This window comes from Atractosteus spatula, chromosome 3 (assembly GCF_055471065.1).
Source record: "Atractosteus spatula isolate fAtrSpa1 chromosome 3, fAtrSpa1.hap1, whole genome shotgun sequence".
NCBI classification, from domain to species: domain Eukaryota; kingdom Metazoa; phylum Chordata; class Actinopteri; order Semionotiformes; family Lepisosteidae; genus Atractosteus; species Atractosteus spatula.
In genome coordinates this window covers 57,801,788-57,821,676 of record NC_142708.1, presented here as the reverse complement: position 1 = coordinate 57,821,676, position 19,889 = coordinate 57,801,788, and the positions used below count along the sequence as shown (strand labels likewise).

Genomic DNA, 19,889 nt, shown 5'->3' with positions numbered 1-19,889 from the left:
GCCATGCAATTCCATTAATAAAGTCTAGGTTTATTTATTAACTGTGGTTTCACATTTCTGTGTGTATCTGTATTTCTGTCTGGATTCATTAGTCTTTTATTATTTCGGATCAGGTTGCATGTCAGATAGACCATTACCACCACACCACTACCACATTGAGATACAAGTATCACATACTGTACTGATGCAATCATAGGCGCTTGAACATGCACAGACAGGCTTTTTTGTCTTAATTTTTTTTGCCTTGGTAGGTGTTCCACTTATTAAAAACCTGCGAACCAAACTGCTCACCTTTCACATTTTGGAAGCCCTGCTACCTGCATGTACAGACCCAGTGCAGGTTAAACAGGTGAGGCCTGTTCTGCATGTTTGGTTATTATTATTGTTTAATATCCACGTGGTTTAGTGCACTTTCCTAGCTAACTTTCACTTTTCCAGTGTAACACTCTACCGAGATTTACATTTGAGAATGTTAACAACTGTATGTTGTCAAGCCATTTAAATTAAAGCTGGGCCTTGACAAGGTGCTTCTCTGAGTATGGGCTTTAGGGATAACTGTAGCTTACAAAACTAAAGAAAATATTTCATCCATCTTGAGCTCTTAAATTCTAATAGGTAATTCACCCCAAATCCCCACCCAGATATTTCTTGACATCATAAATCAGATACTTTCTAGATAATTGTTCTCGGCAGGAACGCCATGTGCAGCTTTTATAATATATTAAAAATATTTTTAATTCTGCATTCCTTCAGATTGTTGATAAACTCTTTGGGTTGTTGTCAACGTGTATGTGGGAGGAGCCTCTAGTTGCCAGCAAAAAACAAGAGAAATCCCCTGAAAGCTCCAAACAGGTAAACTTGATCGTCCTACAGAATTCGGGACTTCAGTGTGCCGCAGGTCCTTTTGACATGTGTATAGTTAATACAGTATGTCTCGTTATCATTTGACTGATATCACGGTTAATTCAGTATGGAGGATAATGTAACTGTAGGATTGGTGATGATAATGTGGAAAATATCAAAAATACTTCAGAATGTATTTTGTGAACTTTATTATTGATATTGCTAGTTCTATAGTATACTAATTCGAGTCTTAGTTTTTCAACAACTTTACAGCGTACTGCACAAAAAAGCTGAAAAGGGATTCAAAGTAATTGGTAGACTTCTTATGAGTATTTTTTTTTTCTGAGACATGTTTATTGCCTTTATCCAATGAATTTTTTATTAAAATTAGATTTTTTATTAAAATTTATTTAAATTTTTGTTAGAATTATTAGTGGAATCATTTAGATTGACTGTTCTTTTTCTTAGGATTCCGTGACTGAAGATGAATGTATTCCTATTGGAGATTTCTCCTTTGATCCAGACAAAATGGTTTGCTGCTCACTGGAAAGTGGGAATGTTCTTTCACATGGGTCTGGTGGAAAAGGCTACGGCTTGGCTACAACAGGTGTAACGTCCGGCTGCTTCATTTGGAAGGTATGCTCATTAAGGAAAAAAAAAAAGGTACAATTAAAGTCGCTTGCACAAATTAGGTGCATAAAGGATGCAGAATAAGTAAGATGCAAGCACAGTTTTCATTTTTAAATGCATACTTCCATTTTTAACCTATTTAGCTTTCTTGATTGTTATTGATCAGCAGGGAAGGTTTTTGTTTTTTTCCCCACAGTAAAAATGTTGTTTTATCTTATATGGACAATAAGATAATATGATATCTTGTCTTATCAGTTTTACATTACCAAGGAGAACAGAGGCAACGAAGGCACGTGTGTGGGAGTGTCACGCTGGCCCATCCGGGACTTCAACCACCGCACCACCACAGACATGTGGCTGTACCGAGCCTACAGTGGCAGTCTCTACCACAGCGGAGAGATGGGTCGCTGTCTGCCCTCCTTCACCCAGGGCGACACCATCACCTGCATCCTGGACATGGAGGCTCGGACCATCTCCTTCGCCAAAAACAACAAGGTAGTCACACAGGCCCATCCCTGCCATGAGACCATGGCGCATTGTTCCATCCTGCACTGCATCTGTATGTAATGACACACTACTGAGGTGGGACTTGTAGTGCAACCCAGGAATATGAGAGAACCCACTTGCTGGGTGAGAAGCAGCCGAGTTAGGAAATCTGTCTGCACCATTCTGAGAGCTGCACATTAGTGGAACCGGAGGGATTGGGGAATGCACACTCTGGGGATGAGTAGAGAAGGCTGCTTGCTGACAGGCAGGCTGAGTCGCCATGCACGCAGACAGACGTGGTGCTGTGACTAGCTCAGAAACCAGAGCTCAGTCAGCAGTGAAGGCAAATCTAAAAATCGTGGTTGAGTAACAGTCTAAGTTCAAAGCTGGGAAAACACTGAGAGATGTTACAAGGAGACAAGCAAGGGTTAGAGCTGGAAGAACACTCTGCAAACACTGTGTTGATCCGAGGGGTGACAGGGTGATTAGCAAGTATTAGCAAGACATGGGTGTACTAAACGAAGTATAACTAAGGCTCGAGGGCTTCAGTGTCCAAACTCAATGACAGAGCCCCAAGCTCTGTCAGGTCCGAATATTTATGTTCAAGAACACCTGGGGCTGGCGTAGTCATAAACCAGCTTCAGGTGCTCCAAGTCTCCAGGTAAATAGTTTCCGCTGCAGCTGGTGCTGGGAGACAGGATGACAGTGACTTAACCAGCTGCCACGTCACAGCCGGGGTCAGCATGACATAGTATTGCATTTTTCTGTGGTTAAAACAAGCTCTATTTAGAATAAAAAATGTAGTTTTTCTTTTTTTTTTCTGGAATTTTCGACTTCAAACAAATGAATCTGAGTATTGAGTGTGAATTTTATTGAATGTGAATTCTGATCATTCTGTTGCATTCAACAAAAAGAAAATGGGAAAAACAGATAAATATAATCCTTGCAAACACCGACATCAAATAAATACAGACTTTACATCTGGCATAGTAATTACGGTACATGAATAGATTTGTTTTCCTTCTAGGAACCAAAGCTGGCGTTTGAAGGTGTTGATGCCACTGAGCTGTACCCTTGTGTGATGTTTTACAGCAGTAACCCTGGAGAAAAAGTATGTGCTCAGGGAGTATCTCATTGCTGTTTGAAAATCATGGGCCTGAGAGGTCTAATGACCTGGACTGAAACTTTCTCACATGTCACAGCAGGCAGCCCTAAAAATACAATTTAGACTCATACCTAATTATATTGATTCTAGCTCATACAGTATTTGCCTCAGATTTCTCATATGAATCGGATGTATATAGGCAATTGATTATAGAAAAAAACAAATGTAATAAATAAAAAGTGTGATGTAACCTTTTATACTATTAAGCTAATTGGATTTGCTCTGTAACAACTTCACTGGCTGCTTTTAATCATACACTTTTCTGCAACCAGTTATGTATCAATTAACAATGTTTAATGGTAAAAAAAAATAAAAGGTAAACTAGGTAAATCAACTTTGATGAATCATGCTAGCTATATACTGAATTATTCTGCTATACTGTACATTACTTCTTTATCTGATGATTCATAAATACAGTATATTGTCCTAGTTATGTTGGTTGGTTAGATGGTCTAACTGGTCTTTGCCAGTTAGATATTCCTAGATATAGATATTCAAGATATTCATTTCTAGGCATTTGTCCAAAACATTGGTTGAAATTATTACACTGTAATACCCTTGTGGACCAGATTCAGTGCCACTTACCCTGAAAGTCAATGGGACAGAGCAACTTTTTGATTGTGTGTTCATAATTGTAGGTGTTTAGATATAAATCCAAGTCTTCAAAATTTAGTAATGTAATTCAGAATAAAATCTTTTAATCTATATTAAGAATATTGTAGTTTAAAACGAACTGTTATTCTCCTTCTGTCTGATGTGAGAATTATTAATGTGAATGCATATCTACAGATTGCACTGTATGGGTAAGAAAGAATAATTGCTTTCATTCCTGTATAGAATACACTCTTCACCAGAATGTATACTGTATGTAAAATTGAATATTTGTCACTGTGATTGTAAAGTGTTACTGTAAATCAGATTGCTAATGTGAGAGTCTCTATTTCATGTTTTTTTCAGGAGGCTTTGTCTGTTTGTTTTGTTTTCCTTGTCAGTGAAGTGTGGTGAACTTAGCTTTGCAGAAAATGCTTCTGAACGTGCTGTACCCCTTGTCCCTGGGCTTGTGAGTGCAGGTAGCTCTGTGTGACCTGCAGATGAGAGGGATGCCCAACGACCTCCTTCCGGGGGAGCCTGTGTGCAGCCCCCGAGCCATCGTCCAGCTGGAGGCTGCCATCCAGCTGCTGCGCGTGCTGCATCGGCACGACAGCTGGACGCCGCACATCAACAGGCACATGCAGACGCGGCTGGAGCTCCTCAGGCCTCTCCTGAAAGACACGGGGATGGGGAAGTCAGGCAAATTACAGAGTGAGTTCCCAGATGTTCTAGGACGCTCATGCCTTTTCACTTGATCAATCCAATCCCCTTTTCCCGCTTCTCAAAAAGAAACTGAATTGCAGCTTCAGATCTACACTCTGAGAGGGGAAGCATTTGAATTGGAAATTTTGAAATAGCAAGTAAATTTGGCCGCATTTTCCTTTGGTTGTCATCGCTGTCTTAGTGAAAAGCGATGACATACAGTACTATAAATGCGTCTGTTTCATTGTTTTTCCCCCAACTAGGCACTTTAAAGCATTTGAATCTTGAGTTATAACCTAAACTCAGCTTATATAATGAACAAAAAGAAATGTGGCCTGTTTATATAATTCAGTGGCTACAAAAAGATAGTCATAATTGTTTGAGTGTTGAATATACTACTGTACATCTCTTTCTCTTGAGCACATTCTGAAAGCAAAAGGCACCAAATGGTATCGCATTTAAGTGCGATAATATTAGATAAAAACTTGAATTACATATAAGAACTCTCAATGTTAGTTAACATTAGGAGTACTGTTAGAAATTTATTTATGTTCTTTCTTACAAGCATATTTCTAACCAACAGTATTGGCTACATGGTAATTGCTTTGAGAGTTCAACCAATTTCACATTCTTTATTTCAACCCCTTTATCTCATCTTTTAGTATTCCTTTGTACAGACAGTAGTGTGATGCCCTGTGGTGGTGGTGATGAAGTAATGCAGTAATATTATTCTGCAGTGGAGGCACCAGGTCGCAGTAAGAAATGTCCTGCAGATGACAAAGAGTGGAGTGGCGTGAGAGACACGGACTCAGTCCCTGGCCCCTCCAAGCTGTCTGAGCCTCAGCTGACTGCTCTGTGCTGTGAGGTGTGGCCAGTGCTGGCAGTGATTGGGGGAGTGGACAGAGGACTCAGGGCTGGAGGACAGTGTTTACACAAACCCAGTGGCCGGAGGGCTACCCTGCTGGGTGTGCTGAAAGAAGGGAGCACTTCTGCCAAGCTACAGTGGGAGGAGGCTGACTTGACTGTCAGGTATGTAACAGCAGGATCCCTATTTTCTTGTCTCTGAATCTGGAGAGAGAGCTAGACGTTTACCTGTAGGTGTTAATAATAATGTGTGTTTAAACTAAAATACTTGAATTTTTGCTTAAATTATGGTATATCATAAAAATATTTACTTTATTGTTCACTGTTGATCACTTGCAGTGTGCTCTATTGCACTGTTACTACTACTGCTTTAAATGCCCATGAATACGTTTTTTTTTCATTTCAAAATAAAGCCCTTTGACAAGTACAATGAGCATGGAAAGAAAATCTTATATCTCAAGTTAGCAAAAAGTTGACAGAGAAACACAGTTTGAATAGTATACAATAATGAAACAGTGGTTTGTAAGTCTGGGTACAGCACTAAAGTAAAGTGAAAAATCTTAATATTTAACAATGAATTGTAGTATGCAACTAATTTCAGCTTACTATACTGATTTAAAAAGCTATTTATCTGTGTTGATTGTAACTATGGAATACAATGCTGAAATCTTTTCTTCTGGCATATTTTTTGCATGCTCTACATTTCCCTCCTTTTATTTCCATCTAACCATTCCATGTGTCCACTTCCCTTTTGTTGACCTTTTCCTTTCTTTTCTTTCTGTTTTTTTCCCCTTTTGTTTCTTCCTTCTTGCCACGTCTTTTGCCTTCCCTCTCCATGTTGCATGTCACGGTTCTCCTTCCACTAATCAAGCTTCCTGAATTCTTGGTCACCCAGCGACACCCCACTGTCCTCCCTGGAGCCCTGTGAAGTTCCCCAGTTGGATATCACCAGATTCAGAGGCCTGAAACCTTCTGTCTTGTTAGACCTGATCTGTCTGACGGGGGTGCTGGAGGAGCAAGATGGCCACATCCAGAGGGCCTCAAAAAAGAGCTGTCCTGAGGGTGGTCAGCGGAGCGAACTGGAGAGGAGACTGGACGAAGACATAGCCAGAGTCATGATGGATGAGGAGGGGTGTAGAGTAACAGCAACTGCTATGAACTCCGAGAACACAACTGAATCAGAACTCCTCTGGGAAAAAAAATCTCTTGAAGAAACCAAACAGATTCGAGTTGAACAGGAAGGCAGCTCATGTCCCCAGACAGTAATCCAGCCAGATCTCTCTTCCTCTGAGCTACATGCTATCCGGGTGTCTTACCTCTTGCTTGGTGCCTTGAAGTCACTTGCTGTCATTTTGAGCTGTGGTAAATACGCCGATATGCTCTTAGTACCAAAGTTTGAATCTCCCTGTCAGAGCAGCCCCGATTTTTCCAAGCATCTCAGCAGAATGGAAAACACAGAGCTGCAGTCGGTCCTCCAGTTTCTGGTGCGAAGCATGGTGAAATGGGCTGTGCAGTCATGCCCCATTAAAAAGACTTTGTCCTTGGCAGACTTAGAGAGAGCTCAGGTCATGCTCTTCAAGGGAGCTCTTGACAGGATGCATGAGGAATCTGAAGCCAAAGACCATCAAAAGGGTACAGTATGTTAAATTCACTCTAATCTCTGGTATAGTTATACTCAAAGTATTTTTTGAGTATAGCTAGTAAAAAAAAAGCTAAAAAGTAAAAAAACTAGTACTCAAAAAAAGTCAAACTTTATCCATCAGCCAATCATAAATTACAAATCCACAACTGCATGGCTGGTTTTCTTTGGGAAGAAGCAGGAGGCTTCTGGATAACAAAATTACTTTGACAATCTTGCTCATAGATTTTGGTTATAAAAAAGCAACAAGCCTGCTTATCAGCTTGATACCATTAGTTGCATGTGCTTTACTGTATATTGAAATATTGAATATATTCTATACTCACTAATTAATGCCATTAAATGTTGTTTTTTTTTTTTATTATTTTCTCAAATTCTAACATTATTTCTGTTTTGTGGACAGAATCTGGGCTGTCGGCACAAGTTCCAAACCAGACAATGTCTGAATCTTCAAGCACAATGTCTCTGCACAGCAATGGCTCAGAGGGAAACAACACATTCTGCCTGTCTACAGCAGTTTCTACTTCATCCTCCAGCAATGACCTGGCAGCCTCCTTGCTCTCTGCGTTACAAGCAGATGGGCTGGAAAACTTCAACCCATTCCTTCCCATCAATTTGCTACAGTGAGTGCTCTATGGCAGGTGGTAGGTGCAAATAGGCACAGTGAAAGGAGAGGACATTTCTTAGTGTTTGAGCTTCACTTTCTGTACGCATACAGAAGTGTTGTATTTGAAGCTGTGTGTTGTTCCAGAGAACCACTTTCAGGAAATTGCATAATTGATTCTCAGGAAAGATGAGTTTAATTAATTATTTTGTTTCCTAGTTATCTCTTAATGCTGTCTCCAGCGCTAAGTTTAGCATTGCTAGAAGCAACACAAAGACAGAAATATATTTAACAGTACTTTTGTTTATGGATGTTTTGCATTACAGTTTTGTTACAACTTTCGTGAGTCCTAAAATTGTTTAACTTGCTTCTGAGGGTTTTCATGCCTTTTGAGGTAGTAGACATACTTTAGGTTCATGTTTTCCCTTTGTTTTTCTGCCAGTGCAGATTACCCAGACAAAATATGCAGATATGGATTTTTCAAAGAAATTATTTTAACTTGAAACAATATCCTATCACATATGCTGTACATGCATGTTTAAGTTGCATCAAAGAGATTTACTGCATCATATACCTTTGTAGTCGTTTAGTTTACTTTTCAAAGAAAACATGTTTGTTAGAAGTGTTTGATGGCTGCTGAGGTTGAGCTGGTAATTAAGGCAAGCTTAGTATTCATGCTTGGGAGACCCTGTGATTTTGATTACTTTTCATTATGCTTTTAGTAAGACTACAATATGTACCATTTCTGTAAAAATGGAAAAGTCACAAATCAGAATAACTTGAAGCAAATGTCAAAGCCATTGATTTCATTTAAAAGAACTCACGCATGAGAATCCTTTGACCATCTGCTTGGGATGTTTTTGCTCCAGCTCTTCTCCAGTAAGTGAATCAGCTGAAAAGCAGGTGACAGGTAAGCTCCTGGGCAAGTGAGCTAACCCAGAGTGGTTTGATTTGCAGAAAAGCATTCTAATCCTCTGTTCTTTGTATCCCAAAGAAAAGCAGATATACATGTGCAGGTATGGAGAGACAGAAATTGTTTTATATTATTAACAGGAAACAAAGTTTTTTTTTCCAATATTGCCTTTTATAGAAATACCAAAAAACCCAGGGTGCATCTGCAGGGTCTGAGGCCCTTTTGTTTTGATTACACTGTACGAAATGTAGCTCTGCTCTCTTTGGAATAGAATTTAGACCATCCTTCTATGTTTTGAATTTTTTAGGCAGATGGTCTTAGCAAGGTTCCCCACTTTGGCTGGCCTGCTCAATAACCCCATGTTGCATCCTGGCTTCAACATAGCAAATTCTGCTTCCTGTGAAGGCTTTACAGAACAGCATCCGAGCTTCTTAGGATCATGCAGCAGAATGAGTAATACAGCTGGTAAGGAAGGGGAGTATTCAGAAACAAATGGCATCAACCTTTTAATTTGAATTATATTTGGTGTAGATATTGGAGATTGGCTTGCTACAGCATGCAGTGACTTTCTTTTCTGAAAGGAAAGAGCCTCTAATACCTTTGCTATCTCATCATAGATCATCGTGATCTCTGCATTGTAGCATGCTTAGTGTGTTCTGTGATGCTTGAAGTCTTGCCTGTTCACACTACCTTGCAAAGTAAATACAAAGTTCATAATTCAGGCATTAGGTCATTGTTAAAAAAGTAAAATGGAAAACAAAATGAAAATAGTTGGCCAAGTATAATTGGACCAGAAAATGGAGATCATTATTTGCAGACTTTGTCTCATTTGCATCTCAGATTGATAAAAAAGATAATTGAATTGAAGTGACAGATTTTATTTATCAAGTCCCGTCAAGGTACATTACAAAGACAGAGTTCAATATGGCATAATTTGCAGGAAACGTGTGTAGAACACGCAAGTAATCAAGTAAATATAATTTGTGATGAAGTTGCGTCTTGGATACGTGAGTCACTTTGGTCATTTCACATTTCTAACATTTATTTTATAACATTTTTTCAAGTATTCAATCATAGAAATACTGTATCTATGGTATACTGTATATAGAAATGTTGCTATCAAATTATCTGCTGTTGTTACAACTTTGGCATGTTAAACTAATATTATTTCTCTTATCATTCTTTTCTTGTTTGCTTTCATCCAAAACAACTTACATTTGTGTCCATTCATACAGTTGGAGTTACATCTTAAGGGTGTGACAGAAGTGTCTCACCTAGTATTAGGACACACAACCTTGGAATTACAAGTCCATAGCCCAAAACCTCTGCTCCACCAGCTGTCCTGGTGGATGAGGTTGGGTGATAAAAATAATTTTTGGATTTAACCTATGATATTGCCAAAATAAGAAAAATAATGAAAGTTATTGTTAAAAGAAGTTATCCTATATGTAAAGGCTTACATGGACTGTTATAGGGTATATACAGTATATAATTGTAGAATAAAAAACATTGTTCTACATTAGAAATGTCCATTTTACAATAAGTGTATTTCTATTCTTAATACAAGAATCTATATATCAGAGATAAAAATTAAAAAATAAAAATATGTAACAATTAACAAGTGTTGTGTTTAAAAATGTCTTGGATTGAAAGCCCATCTTACAACTCCCTTGTTCTATTATGCAAATTAAATGCAGTACTAGTACAGTATACAGTAAGTCAATAATTAAATTCTGTATGTGTTATGTAGAAGGGAATGATGAGTGATAGTTTCTTACTTCTTCAGTCATGGAATCCATTGCTATAATTTTACAACACGTGCTGTCGATTAAGATTTCTTTTTAGGCCAGTTTTATTGTTGCATTTTGTTTTTTGGCGTTCTTTTTGAAATTCCAGAACGACCTCAAATCTGTGTTCCTATGCGATTACTAGAAATGGGCTTCACTATGAGACACATCTACAAAGCTATGGAAGCTGCAGGTACACTGGAATCTTCTACAGTGCCTTTTTCCACATCCCAACATTTTTAACAAAAATATTGATCTGCTTTGATGAGGCTATGAGCACTTGTTATATAAAGGGCATGCAAAAACATTAAAACATTGTAAACATTTAATTCATTTGTAAAGTTTGATTTACAATACCAGAATATACTACTGTACTATGAAAAACCGAGACAGTGTTTTTATTTAAAGTTGATTATGTTTTTGTTCCATTACTAAAGGGAAGTGGGTTCAGGTCTTCAGCACAGACCCGTGTATCCTTGAACAAAATATTCTGATTGCTCACAATTTATTTATAGACTAGTTTCCTTCCAAGGGAAATCTTCTGCCAGGATTTCTGGTTCTATGAACTCACGAGGTCCTGGGAAGGACCGTACCCTTCAAACTTATCAAATTCCATATGTCTGGGTATATATTTTTTTCTTGCCTAGATATGATTATTTGTAGCAGATCAATCATTGGAATCAATCAGTACATCTAAAATAAAAATTTAAAATTTAAAAATACGTCTTAAATAATTTTCTCTGTACACCTTGTTACCAGTTCATATTCTGCTGCTTTTTGATACCATTTTCCGACCATTACGCTTTGGCTGCTGGACACTGCTTAATACTTGTCACAGTCATGGTTTTAGATCTGTCTTTTCCTTACAAAGTTGCATTGCAGTGTCAAACTAAAATTTTTATTATGATTGTAATGAAGGGTGTGAAATAAGTCAAATGAAACATCTATCATTTTCAAGCCTATTTTCTTTTTTGATTGTTTCTTTCCAAGGGGTGACTGGGGAAGCAGATGCTCACACCATTGAGATTCTGGCCAGCTGGATGCTAGAACATCCCCTGTCAGAAGATGAGCCCTCCCAAGAGATCCCTGTTCACACTGAGAATCTCTCTCCAGAGGGACCAGAGACTGTCCAGTGCCCAGAGTCTCCCACACAAACCTCCCTCCAGGAAAGCACTGAGGCAAATGACAGGTACAGTACGTACTAAAATAAACAGTGAAACATAAACCACAGGAGACAAGTAGAAACCACATGGAAGTGCATTTAAACCCAAGAACAGGAGACACTTTTTACCAAAAGGATTGTGGGAGTTTGAATATAGAACTAGCTGCCCAGCCAATATTTTGGCATCCTTCAAGAAACGGTTGGATGAAACCCTTGGATCAATAAGCTAGTAACTACCTACAGTATGAGGCAAGATGAGCCAAATCCCTGTTCTAAGGCATAAAGAATCCGTTTTGCATGGCAGACCTTAGAAATCTTCTGATTTCTACATTTAAATATCAGTATTTCCATTTCTGTCCACATTCATGGGCATTTTCATTTATCTGCATATGTCTTCACGGTTTTAATAATTAACTTAATATCTGAATTGAAGAGCTTGAGATAATAAGATATAGAAATTCAGACCCATGGCCTGTGCTTACAGATATATTTTGGACATTTTATGAAGAATTTTTTTGTGATAAAACACGTATTTCTGTGAAAGCTAGTGAAATATCAAAGAACTTCCATCAAATAAACAGAAGAGTCGAACAATGGAGAAATAAAACCTTGGCTTGCATTTTTATGTTTTACTTTAGTTCACATTTAGTTCTTTACTGTGCGGCAAATAATCTTTCCCCCTGATTTAGAATTCTTGATGTTTCAATTACCTTTTTTTAGGTTACTTGCAGGTCTAGACCTAGTGGAAAGAGAGAATTTCCTTGATGTCCATCTCACCAGGAACAGGCCTCCTCCAGCTCGCAGACAGCGCTCCGCTGTGGGGCAGAGGACTTTCATGAGGAGAGCAGGTAAGGTGGTATGAAAGAGGCTGATGTTTTTATTCACACATGATAATCAAGTTTCCTTTTGAAAATAGGCTTTATATTTTAGAACTTAAGTGCTTTAAAGCATAAACAGTACTATGTACAGTACATATGTGTATAGATTTTAACAAATTAAAGGGTTGTTGGTATTTAGGAGATGAAATACCGCAAGCCTTCTGTGTGGGACAAAGATGCAGCCGTATCGCAGAAATAGCAGAAATCACCCATCTTGGGGGCATTCTTTGAATTTTTAGCAGACTTGGGCCTACAGCTCAGTTGCTGCCTGTGCGAAGTTGAATTTAACAACAGAGGATTATTTCTCAGATTCTCCGTCGCCCAACCTGCTCCCTCCACTCTTTGGCCGGGAACAGGGGATGTTGGAGTGGCCGGAGAGGGCAGAGACTCATCCTTTCCCAGCTGAGGAGGAACCTGAGCTGGGCTTCATGGATGACCCCCAGCAAGAGGAGCCTTACGAGGAGCTCCTGACACCTGAGTTCACTAACAGTGAGAGGGACACGCTCTGGGTGGTTGAGGTGCTACATTAGTTTTATTTTTTGTTAAATATTCAGTGCCTTTTTCTTACCTTGATTTGTAAAGTTTCAATTACAATACCAGAGTATACTACTATGTAAAATTGAGACAGTGTTTCTTTTTTAATGATTCTAATTCTATTTAGTGAATTTTACAGACTTTTCTATTTCTAGAGAAAAATAATCACATCTGCTTGAAAGCAGCAAGTGATTTGCATTAATGGAGTTTATAGCAAAAGTTCATGAGGTATAACAAAAGCCAAGTTCAAGCAGACTCAGCTGTCAATAATTCACTATCACTCCTGACTTCATTTCCTCACCTAAAACATTATAAGTACTGTATGTTATTTTCCCTTCTCTGTCTCATCTTTTTTCATCCCACCTCCATCCCATCTCCATCTGCCCCTTGGTCATTCCTCATTCCTGTTCTGTGGACCAGGAGGTTAGCCCTCAGCCAAGCTGGTTAAACCAAATTTAAACTAAACATTCCATAATCTTTTCAATTTACTTAATTCATGAGTGTTATGTTATGTGATGTGTGTTACTGACAGTGTAGAATTTAAATGAAAGCTCAAGAGACACTTTGTTTACTTTGTTCATATACAGTATGCAATGAGCAAGAGAGGGTAGCATAATGATGCATGATGCATGGTGAGGCATGATGAAGGTGTTGAGCTAGACATATCCTTCTTGCTCTTTTTGAGGGTACTGTTAATACAGTATACAGTGACAAGGTTCCAAATGATAAAGTTCATTTGGTTGCTAGTGGTTAATTGATCCAAGGGTTTAAATGATCCAAGGATTAGCCATTTGTTGAAAGAAACGAGGGTACAGTATTTGCTTTAGCAATAAAGTAGTGTAGCTTGTTCCATACTCCCACAGACTTTGTTTACAAACATGCTTCGTGTTCTCAGTTTTTAATTCCCCTTACCCCTAGTTTTCATTTTGTCAGTGATTCTGAGCATTTTGAATACTTGATTCAGATCCTCTTTTAGTCTTTTCTGTTCTTCACTAAAGACTGTGAGGGGACCTTATTCAAATATTCAAACGTTAATTACAGAGGAAAAAAAAACTCTCTAGGATTCCTGAAATCTCCCTAACATTTCTTCTGGTATCTGAATATAGTTAAAAGGAACTTGTGTTTGAACATGTTATATGAATTTGGAAGGAATCTGGTGCTCTTGAGAATCTGAAGAACCACAAACGTAATGTTTGACAAACAGAACCTCCAATTTCTTTTTTTCCCTTATGACTGTTACAGGGGGGAGAAGATAATACTGAAGCCACTGATATGGTGGAGTGTGAGCTTTGTGACACTCTGACCTTACAATTCAACAGTCACATGAAACGCCATCACCCAGGTTGCGGGCAGAGTACAGGTCGACGAGGCTACCGTAGCAATGGCACGTATGTGGATGGCTGGTTTGGAGGGGAATGTGGCTCTGGCAGCCCCTATTACCTTCTGTGCAGAACCTGCAGGGAAAAATACCTCACTGCTAAATTGGGAAACTGGCACTCCAATTCCAGCAGGTGGGTATCTGTAGTCATGAACTCTATTAAGATTGTTAACCAGCGGACGTTTTTGTAAATTTTGGAGCCCCTTGGAAAATTTTGTAAATATTATACCAAGAATTGCACATCTTGAATTAATTACAACTCCTTCCTTTGAAAGGAAGGCTGTAAAATCACATTTCTGCTGACTTTGTAAAGAACCTCAATTTTACATTTATTACACACCATTTATTAAATAGATATAGTTCTTTTACAAAGATTGTTAAAAAGCTTTCCATGTATACTGGACTAATTGGTGAAACATATATTTGCAGGATAAAAGGTTTTGCTTCAGATTTGGTTGGAAGATTGGATAGCAGTTCTGACGGTAGGTGCTCAGATGATTAAGTTTAGCTCTGAAGACTTATTATTTTACAGCCCAGTTTGCATGATTTTTTTCTTATTTGACAAATACTAATTGAGGCTGCTTATTGTGCCTGTGCAGAGGAGTGGGAGCTTATAGACCGGGAAGACAGCGACTGTGACAGGCTGACAGGATTTGAAGATTTTGGCGTCCTGTCAGGGCCCCTTGGGCTGAGTGAAAAGAAGCTTATTCCAGACCCCATCCCTTTCACAGAGCCTGACCCCCTGGGTGCTTTGGTCACCCATTCCTTCAGCTGTGAGCAAAGCGTACTGTACAAAGGTATGGATTTCTTTATATACTGGCTCTGTGTTTACATTGGGCTATTTACATTACATATACAGTATATTCACTTTTTAATGATTCTAACAATATACTGCCAATCGAAGATTTACCTCCATGCTGCTGTGCAATTCCAACAGCTATGCAATCACAGAGGACAGAGTTAGTCGTTTTAGAAAGACTTCACTCTTCTGATACTTGCACTACAGTTCAAGTGAAAGCAATCTAGGGCATCCCTCACATCCCTTGAAATCTAATGTCTATTTAAACTAGGAACACACAAAATCATTGTGTTATGTTTCTTCATAAAGAATCACTTTTTGATCTGAAATATATGTCAGCATTTTTAAGGATTATTTATTGTATTAAGCACAATATCTGCATAAAGAACAGACAAAAGGCAAAGTACAGTATATTGCATGTTACACAAGAGGCAGGTACAATATACAGTATACTGTGGTATTATAGGAGGTACAATATAGTGTATTACACACTGTGTTTAAGTGAACGTGTATCTCTCTTCTGCAGGAGGCTGTGAAATGGAGGAAAAGGCTTCTTCTTCCCAAGTGAGTCTGGGAGAACAGGCAGCTTCCCTGCGAGACCCCCAGGACCGACTGCAGGCCCTGAAACGAGTCACCTGTGCGACACAGGTCCTGCTGGCCCACAGCATGGTCATGAAGGCACTCTCACGGATCTCTGCCAGGTGAGAGCAACTTGTCTGACTGCTGTATTGAATTGTAACATTTGCCTAACAATGTTTTGTACTGTAGGTAGGAAATGAAATATAACTGATAACAGTTCATTTTCATGTTTAAAACTTCGAGAAGTTTTTTTTTATTGCTCAAAGTGAGCAAGTACTTTTCATACATTTTAGAGAAGATTTATGGAAACATCTTGGGTGTAAGTAGTGAAAATAACTTATACAGTATAAACCCACAATGATCCTCTTGCAGGTTTCAAAAGCTATTTGGAGCTGTTTTCTATTTTAGAATATTTTCTGCAGAGGGATTTGCAGAATATCTGTTATTATTCCCATTATCTGTGTGTTCTCAGTGCTTCACTTTATAGCCAGTCTAGTAGCCTGGAGGCTCTAGGACTTGCTGACATCCGTATACTGGTGCGACTGATGTGCTTGGCAGCAGCAGGAAGAGTCCATACAGCCATAAAGCCCCTGGGATCTGGACAGAGTGCTCCATCAGAGAGGACAGGCTCCACCTTCCTCACATTTCTCAGCTCAGCCATTGGCTGCCTGGTTTCAAACAGTCCCAGTGCCTATAGGGAGCTAGTTGACATCTGCACTCAGGTAGTGCCAGCATTCTTGCTCCTTATTTCATGAAGTTGTACATGTGCCCAGATACATACTGTACACAATATGAAAACAACTTGAAAATTTTATTGGCTGAGTTTAGAGCCTATGGATTAAAGTAAATACAGTATGATACAGAAAGATCTTAAAGAGCTCTGAGCTTGTTTATAATTATTTGAATCTATCTATACTTTCCAGTTATACATATATTTTGTGAACATATGTATTAATTAAAGGAGCCAAATCTTTTTTCTATTTAGTAGCTACAATGGGTCATTTAAAATATTTTTTACAGTAGTTTGTATGTCTATTAATCTGCTTACCTGCCTACATACAGTATCTTAGCAGATATCTTGAATGTATTACTCCCCATAGCTGAATTATCCTCACATTCTGCTATTCCTTTGCAATTCACAAGGATTTGAGTGCTGCAGCTACTGGAATGAATATTGGGGCAATCAGTGACCCACAGCAGAGACGCCGTCTCATTTCCGCAATTAAGGGACCAGCAAGAGATGTCAAAGAGTCAACATCTTCAACTTTCCTGGTTACTCAGAGCCTAGTGTCTCTGCTGACAGAGAAGGGCATCCGTTACCGCCAAAGCCCAGAGAAAGCAGAGCTTGAAGTCAAAGGTGAGAGCTTAACAGACCCCCCCACACAGAGAAGCTTATGTTTTCAAAATAGTTTCTTCCGTTTTTCAAATTCCTATCATTGATTCTACAAACTACTATGTTTGGCTCAATATTTGGTGAGGCTTTATGGAGGTGGACTGTGAGATGATGATATACAGTATGTAATCTAAGAAAAACTGGGTTAATTAACACTTTATCTACTGTATGTGTTATAGATTCTCAGCCAGCGGTGAGGGTTGGACCACTGGAGCTGCCAAACGCGCTGGCTGCCTGCTGCCTCTCTGCCAGGCTGACCAGCAAACACCGGCAGTGGGCAGCCCAGCAGCTGGTCCAGGCCCTTGCAGCCTCAGAAAGGGATACTCCCATCAGGCCTCAGACCTACACAGACATGACAGGAGACTTGCGCAAGTGCCCAGTGGTGAAACTGGAGGGGCATCATAACAGGGTAACGACAGACAAGGCTCTTCCATTCTTCTTTTCTCAGTGGAAATGTGTAATTATTTTAATTTAAATGTGAATGATTTCAGTATAATTCAGGAAAATGCATTGTTTAAATACCATAATTGAACAATTTGATAGTATCAAGCAAATAACCTATAGGGGGTTTTGTGCTTTATTGTGATATAGAATATAAACAATGCTATGTACCAAATAAAGTTTATCTTCCATTTTTTTCAAATTAGCTCATATTTGTTATTTTATTGTTTTGGAATGCAATCATGAAAACTCGATAATATTTCTTTATCTTTCTGCTTGGGAACTGTTAGGTTCCTGATAATAATACTGTACATACTCTAACTGTCTGGAGTCTGGATAGATTGGAGCTCTCTTTTTCTGTATACTGTAGGTCACAAGCTGTAGCTGGTCTAGTGAAACAGGCTTGCTTGCGACCAGTGCTCAGGATGGAACTGTACGTCTCTGGAACATCACCAAGACTGCCTGGGAATTGCACAGCACACATGCCTGCAGTACAAGGTACAGACTTAAACGGGAACTTCAGTCCCAATTTCTCAGACTGGTTATTAAATGTCAGTAACAAAATAAATTTGTTGAGGTTATAGAATAACTTCACAAAGTTCAAATTAAGTACAAAATCGTGAACTTTGTGAAAGTACTGTGAGTCACCATGTTGTCACAAACTTGTATTCAAGTTCCCACAAATTGCAACATGATGTGGCCCTTCCTGCTCACTAGTCACTGTAATAACTAATGTAATGTGATGTATGAGCAAATATGTACAGGTTGTGCAGCAGACATTTTGCCACAGAAATATTCCAACATGTTCTGCATGCAGACTTAACAAGTAGGTAGTATCTGTTGACAAATATGTTGTATTGCAGTTCCCCTATAAGGGGTAAAAATTGAAAGGTGAATTAAAAAGAGAGAGCAGGCAATTTGTAGATGCATATTTAGTGTAGCAGTGGTGTAGTTTCAGACCAGTGGCTTTTCTCTCTCCACTGTGTTAAGAAATTGAACAATTTAAGAGAAGAAGAATTAAAGAGAAGATGTTCAACTGTTTCACGTTGTTTTATGTTGACATTGTTTTATGTTTGATTAAAATATAAATGTTGTTACATGAAAGTGTTAGCTGACACCTTTTACTGTCTTTTTGATCCCCTTCCTGGATCAGTTTTGCTAATGCTATAAGCTAATGTTAATTTAAAGTCTCAAGCAGTACAAGATCAGCATTACTTTCATAAACAAAAAAATCTAAAGCTTTGGGCCTGTCTAGGGGATTTCTTATGTATTGACAGTTCATAAATTACACATCCAGTTCTGAAGAGAAAATACAGTGCATCATATCAACATCATTTCTATAATCTATTGCCTATAGAGAAGAGAAGCTAAATCCAGAGAGTGGCATGGTGTTTGAGATATCTTCTGTTTCCTGGAGTCCTGGGGGTACCTATTTGGCTGCTTTTCTAAAAAAAGTGGTCTGCATCTGGACAGTGAGTGGTAAGAAGAGTTCAAGTCTTTTCTCAGCTTTGATATTCAGTGAAAATCAAGATGGTATTTTTGAAAGTATATTTAGTTTCCTTTGATATTGATTCAGTCCCACATCTGCAAATTGTCTAAACATTGTACCAAACACTCATTCATATCTCTTAAAATAAGTGAACTCTCAGCCATTCTAGGATGTGTTAGGATTTCTAATGACTTGTCACATTTAAGGCGTGTAAATACTACTGTGTGCAATACTGTGATTGTCTGTGGGCTGCATTTATAGTGCTGTAAATGGTGCAGATACAAACATAGCAGTGCCCGGTTGTTTTGCTCTTTCCTTTGTGATGAATGTTAAAAGATTTTGGGAAAGATAGTCACTTCCATAATGTGTAAGACTTGGGTTTACTAAATTCATCCTTTTGGAAATGTGCACTGAAAACTGTATTTTACCTACCATAGGGTCTCAGTTCCACGAGGAGAGTCAGACCTCATGGGTGACAGCTCTGACCTGGCCGCAAAATGGCACTCTCTGCCCTAAGGAGGAAGCTGCCAACAGGCCCAGCACTGCTGAGAACCTGCTGGTGGGCAGACTGGATGGATCTCTGTGCTGGATAGAAATCACTGAAGCCTTCAGTGTCAATAGCACCGAATTAACATGGTGCCAGAGAAAGGAATGTAAGTCCCCCAATTCCTTTTTGTTTCAGAGTAGACAAATTACTGCAATAATAATCAAAAGTAGTCAGCAAGAATAAATCTAAAAGAATTCGTTTTAATCTAAGTGAGCAAACTGTACTGTAATAGTATTTTTAATTTCTATGATACTACGTCTGCAACTTCATCACTGTACAGTCCACTGTAGCTTGCTGATTAATTTCAGACAGATGAAAACATTGTAAAAGACTGATTATATGAAAAATAAGAATAATATTTTTAAAGTAACTGATTCTTTTTTAAAGGCTTTAGTAAGTAACTGATCATCATCTAGACAGCACAGTTCATGTAATATCCATATTCTTCTTATTAAATGTCTTGTT

General features: G+C 38.7%; 1 protein-coding gene across 1 annotated transcript in view; it reads left to right on the top strand.

Moving 5' to 3' along the window:
* Positions 1-19,889, top strand: part of LOC148838012 (putative E3 ubiquitin-protein ligase HERC1) — a 75,976-nt gene that overhangs the window by 32,913 nt on the left and 23,174 nt on the right. Inside the window, exons 32-55 of the mRNA XM_088910709.1 lie at positions 252-349; positions 754-852; positions 1,312-1,479; positions 1,729-1,968; positions 2,987-3,070; positions 4,195-4,426; positions 5,155-5,446; positions 6,153-6,913; positions 7,324-7,543; positions 8,745-8,902; positions 10,334-10,417; positions 11,215-11,413; positions 12,107-12,234; positions 12,574-12,782; positions 14,041-14,309; positions 14,606-14,658; positions 14,776-14,973; positions 15,502-15,676; positions 16,027-16,276; positions 16,698-16,911; positions 17,127-17,356; positions 17,759-17,886; positions 18,746-18,867; positions 19,315-19,530. Of these exons, the coding sequence (XP_088766835.1) occupies positions 252-349; positions 754-852; positions 1,312-1,479; positions 1,729-1,968; positions 2,987-3,070; positions 4,195-4,426; positions 5,155-5,446; positions 6,153-6,913; positions 7,324-7,543; positions 8,745-8,902; positions 10,334-10,417; positions 11,215-11,413; positions 12,107-12,234; positions 12,574-12,782; positions 14,041-14,309; positions 14,606-14,658; positions 14,776-14,973; positions 15,502-15,676; positions 16,027-16,276; positions 16,698-16,911; positions 17,127-17,356; positions 17,759-17,886; positions 18,746-18,867; positions 19,315-19,530 (4,827 nt within the window). The remainder of the gene's footprint in view (positions 1-251; positions 350-753; positions 853-1,311; positions 1,480-1,728; positions 1,969-2,986; positions 3,071-4,194; positions 4,427-5,154; positions 5,447-6,152; positions 6,914-7,323; positions 7,544-8,744; positions 8,903-10,333; positions 10,418-11,214; positions 11,414-12,106; positions 12,235-12,573; positions 12,783-14,040; positions 14,310-14,605; positions 14,659-14,775; positions 14,974-15,501; positions 15,677-16,026; positions 16,277-16,697; positions 16,912-17,126; positions 17,357-17,758; positions 17,887-18,745; positions 18,868-19,314; positions 19,531-19,889) is intronic.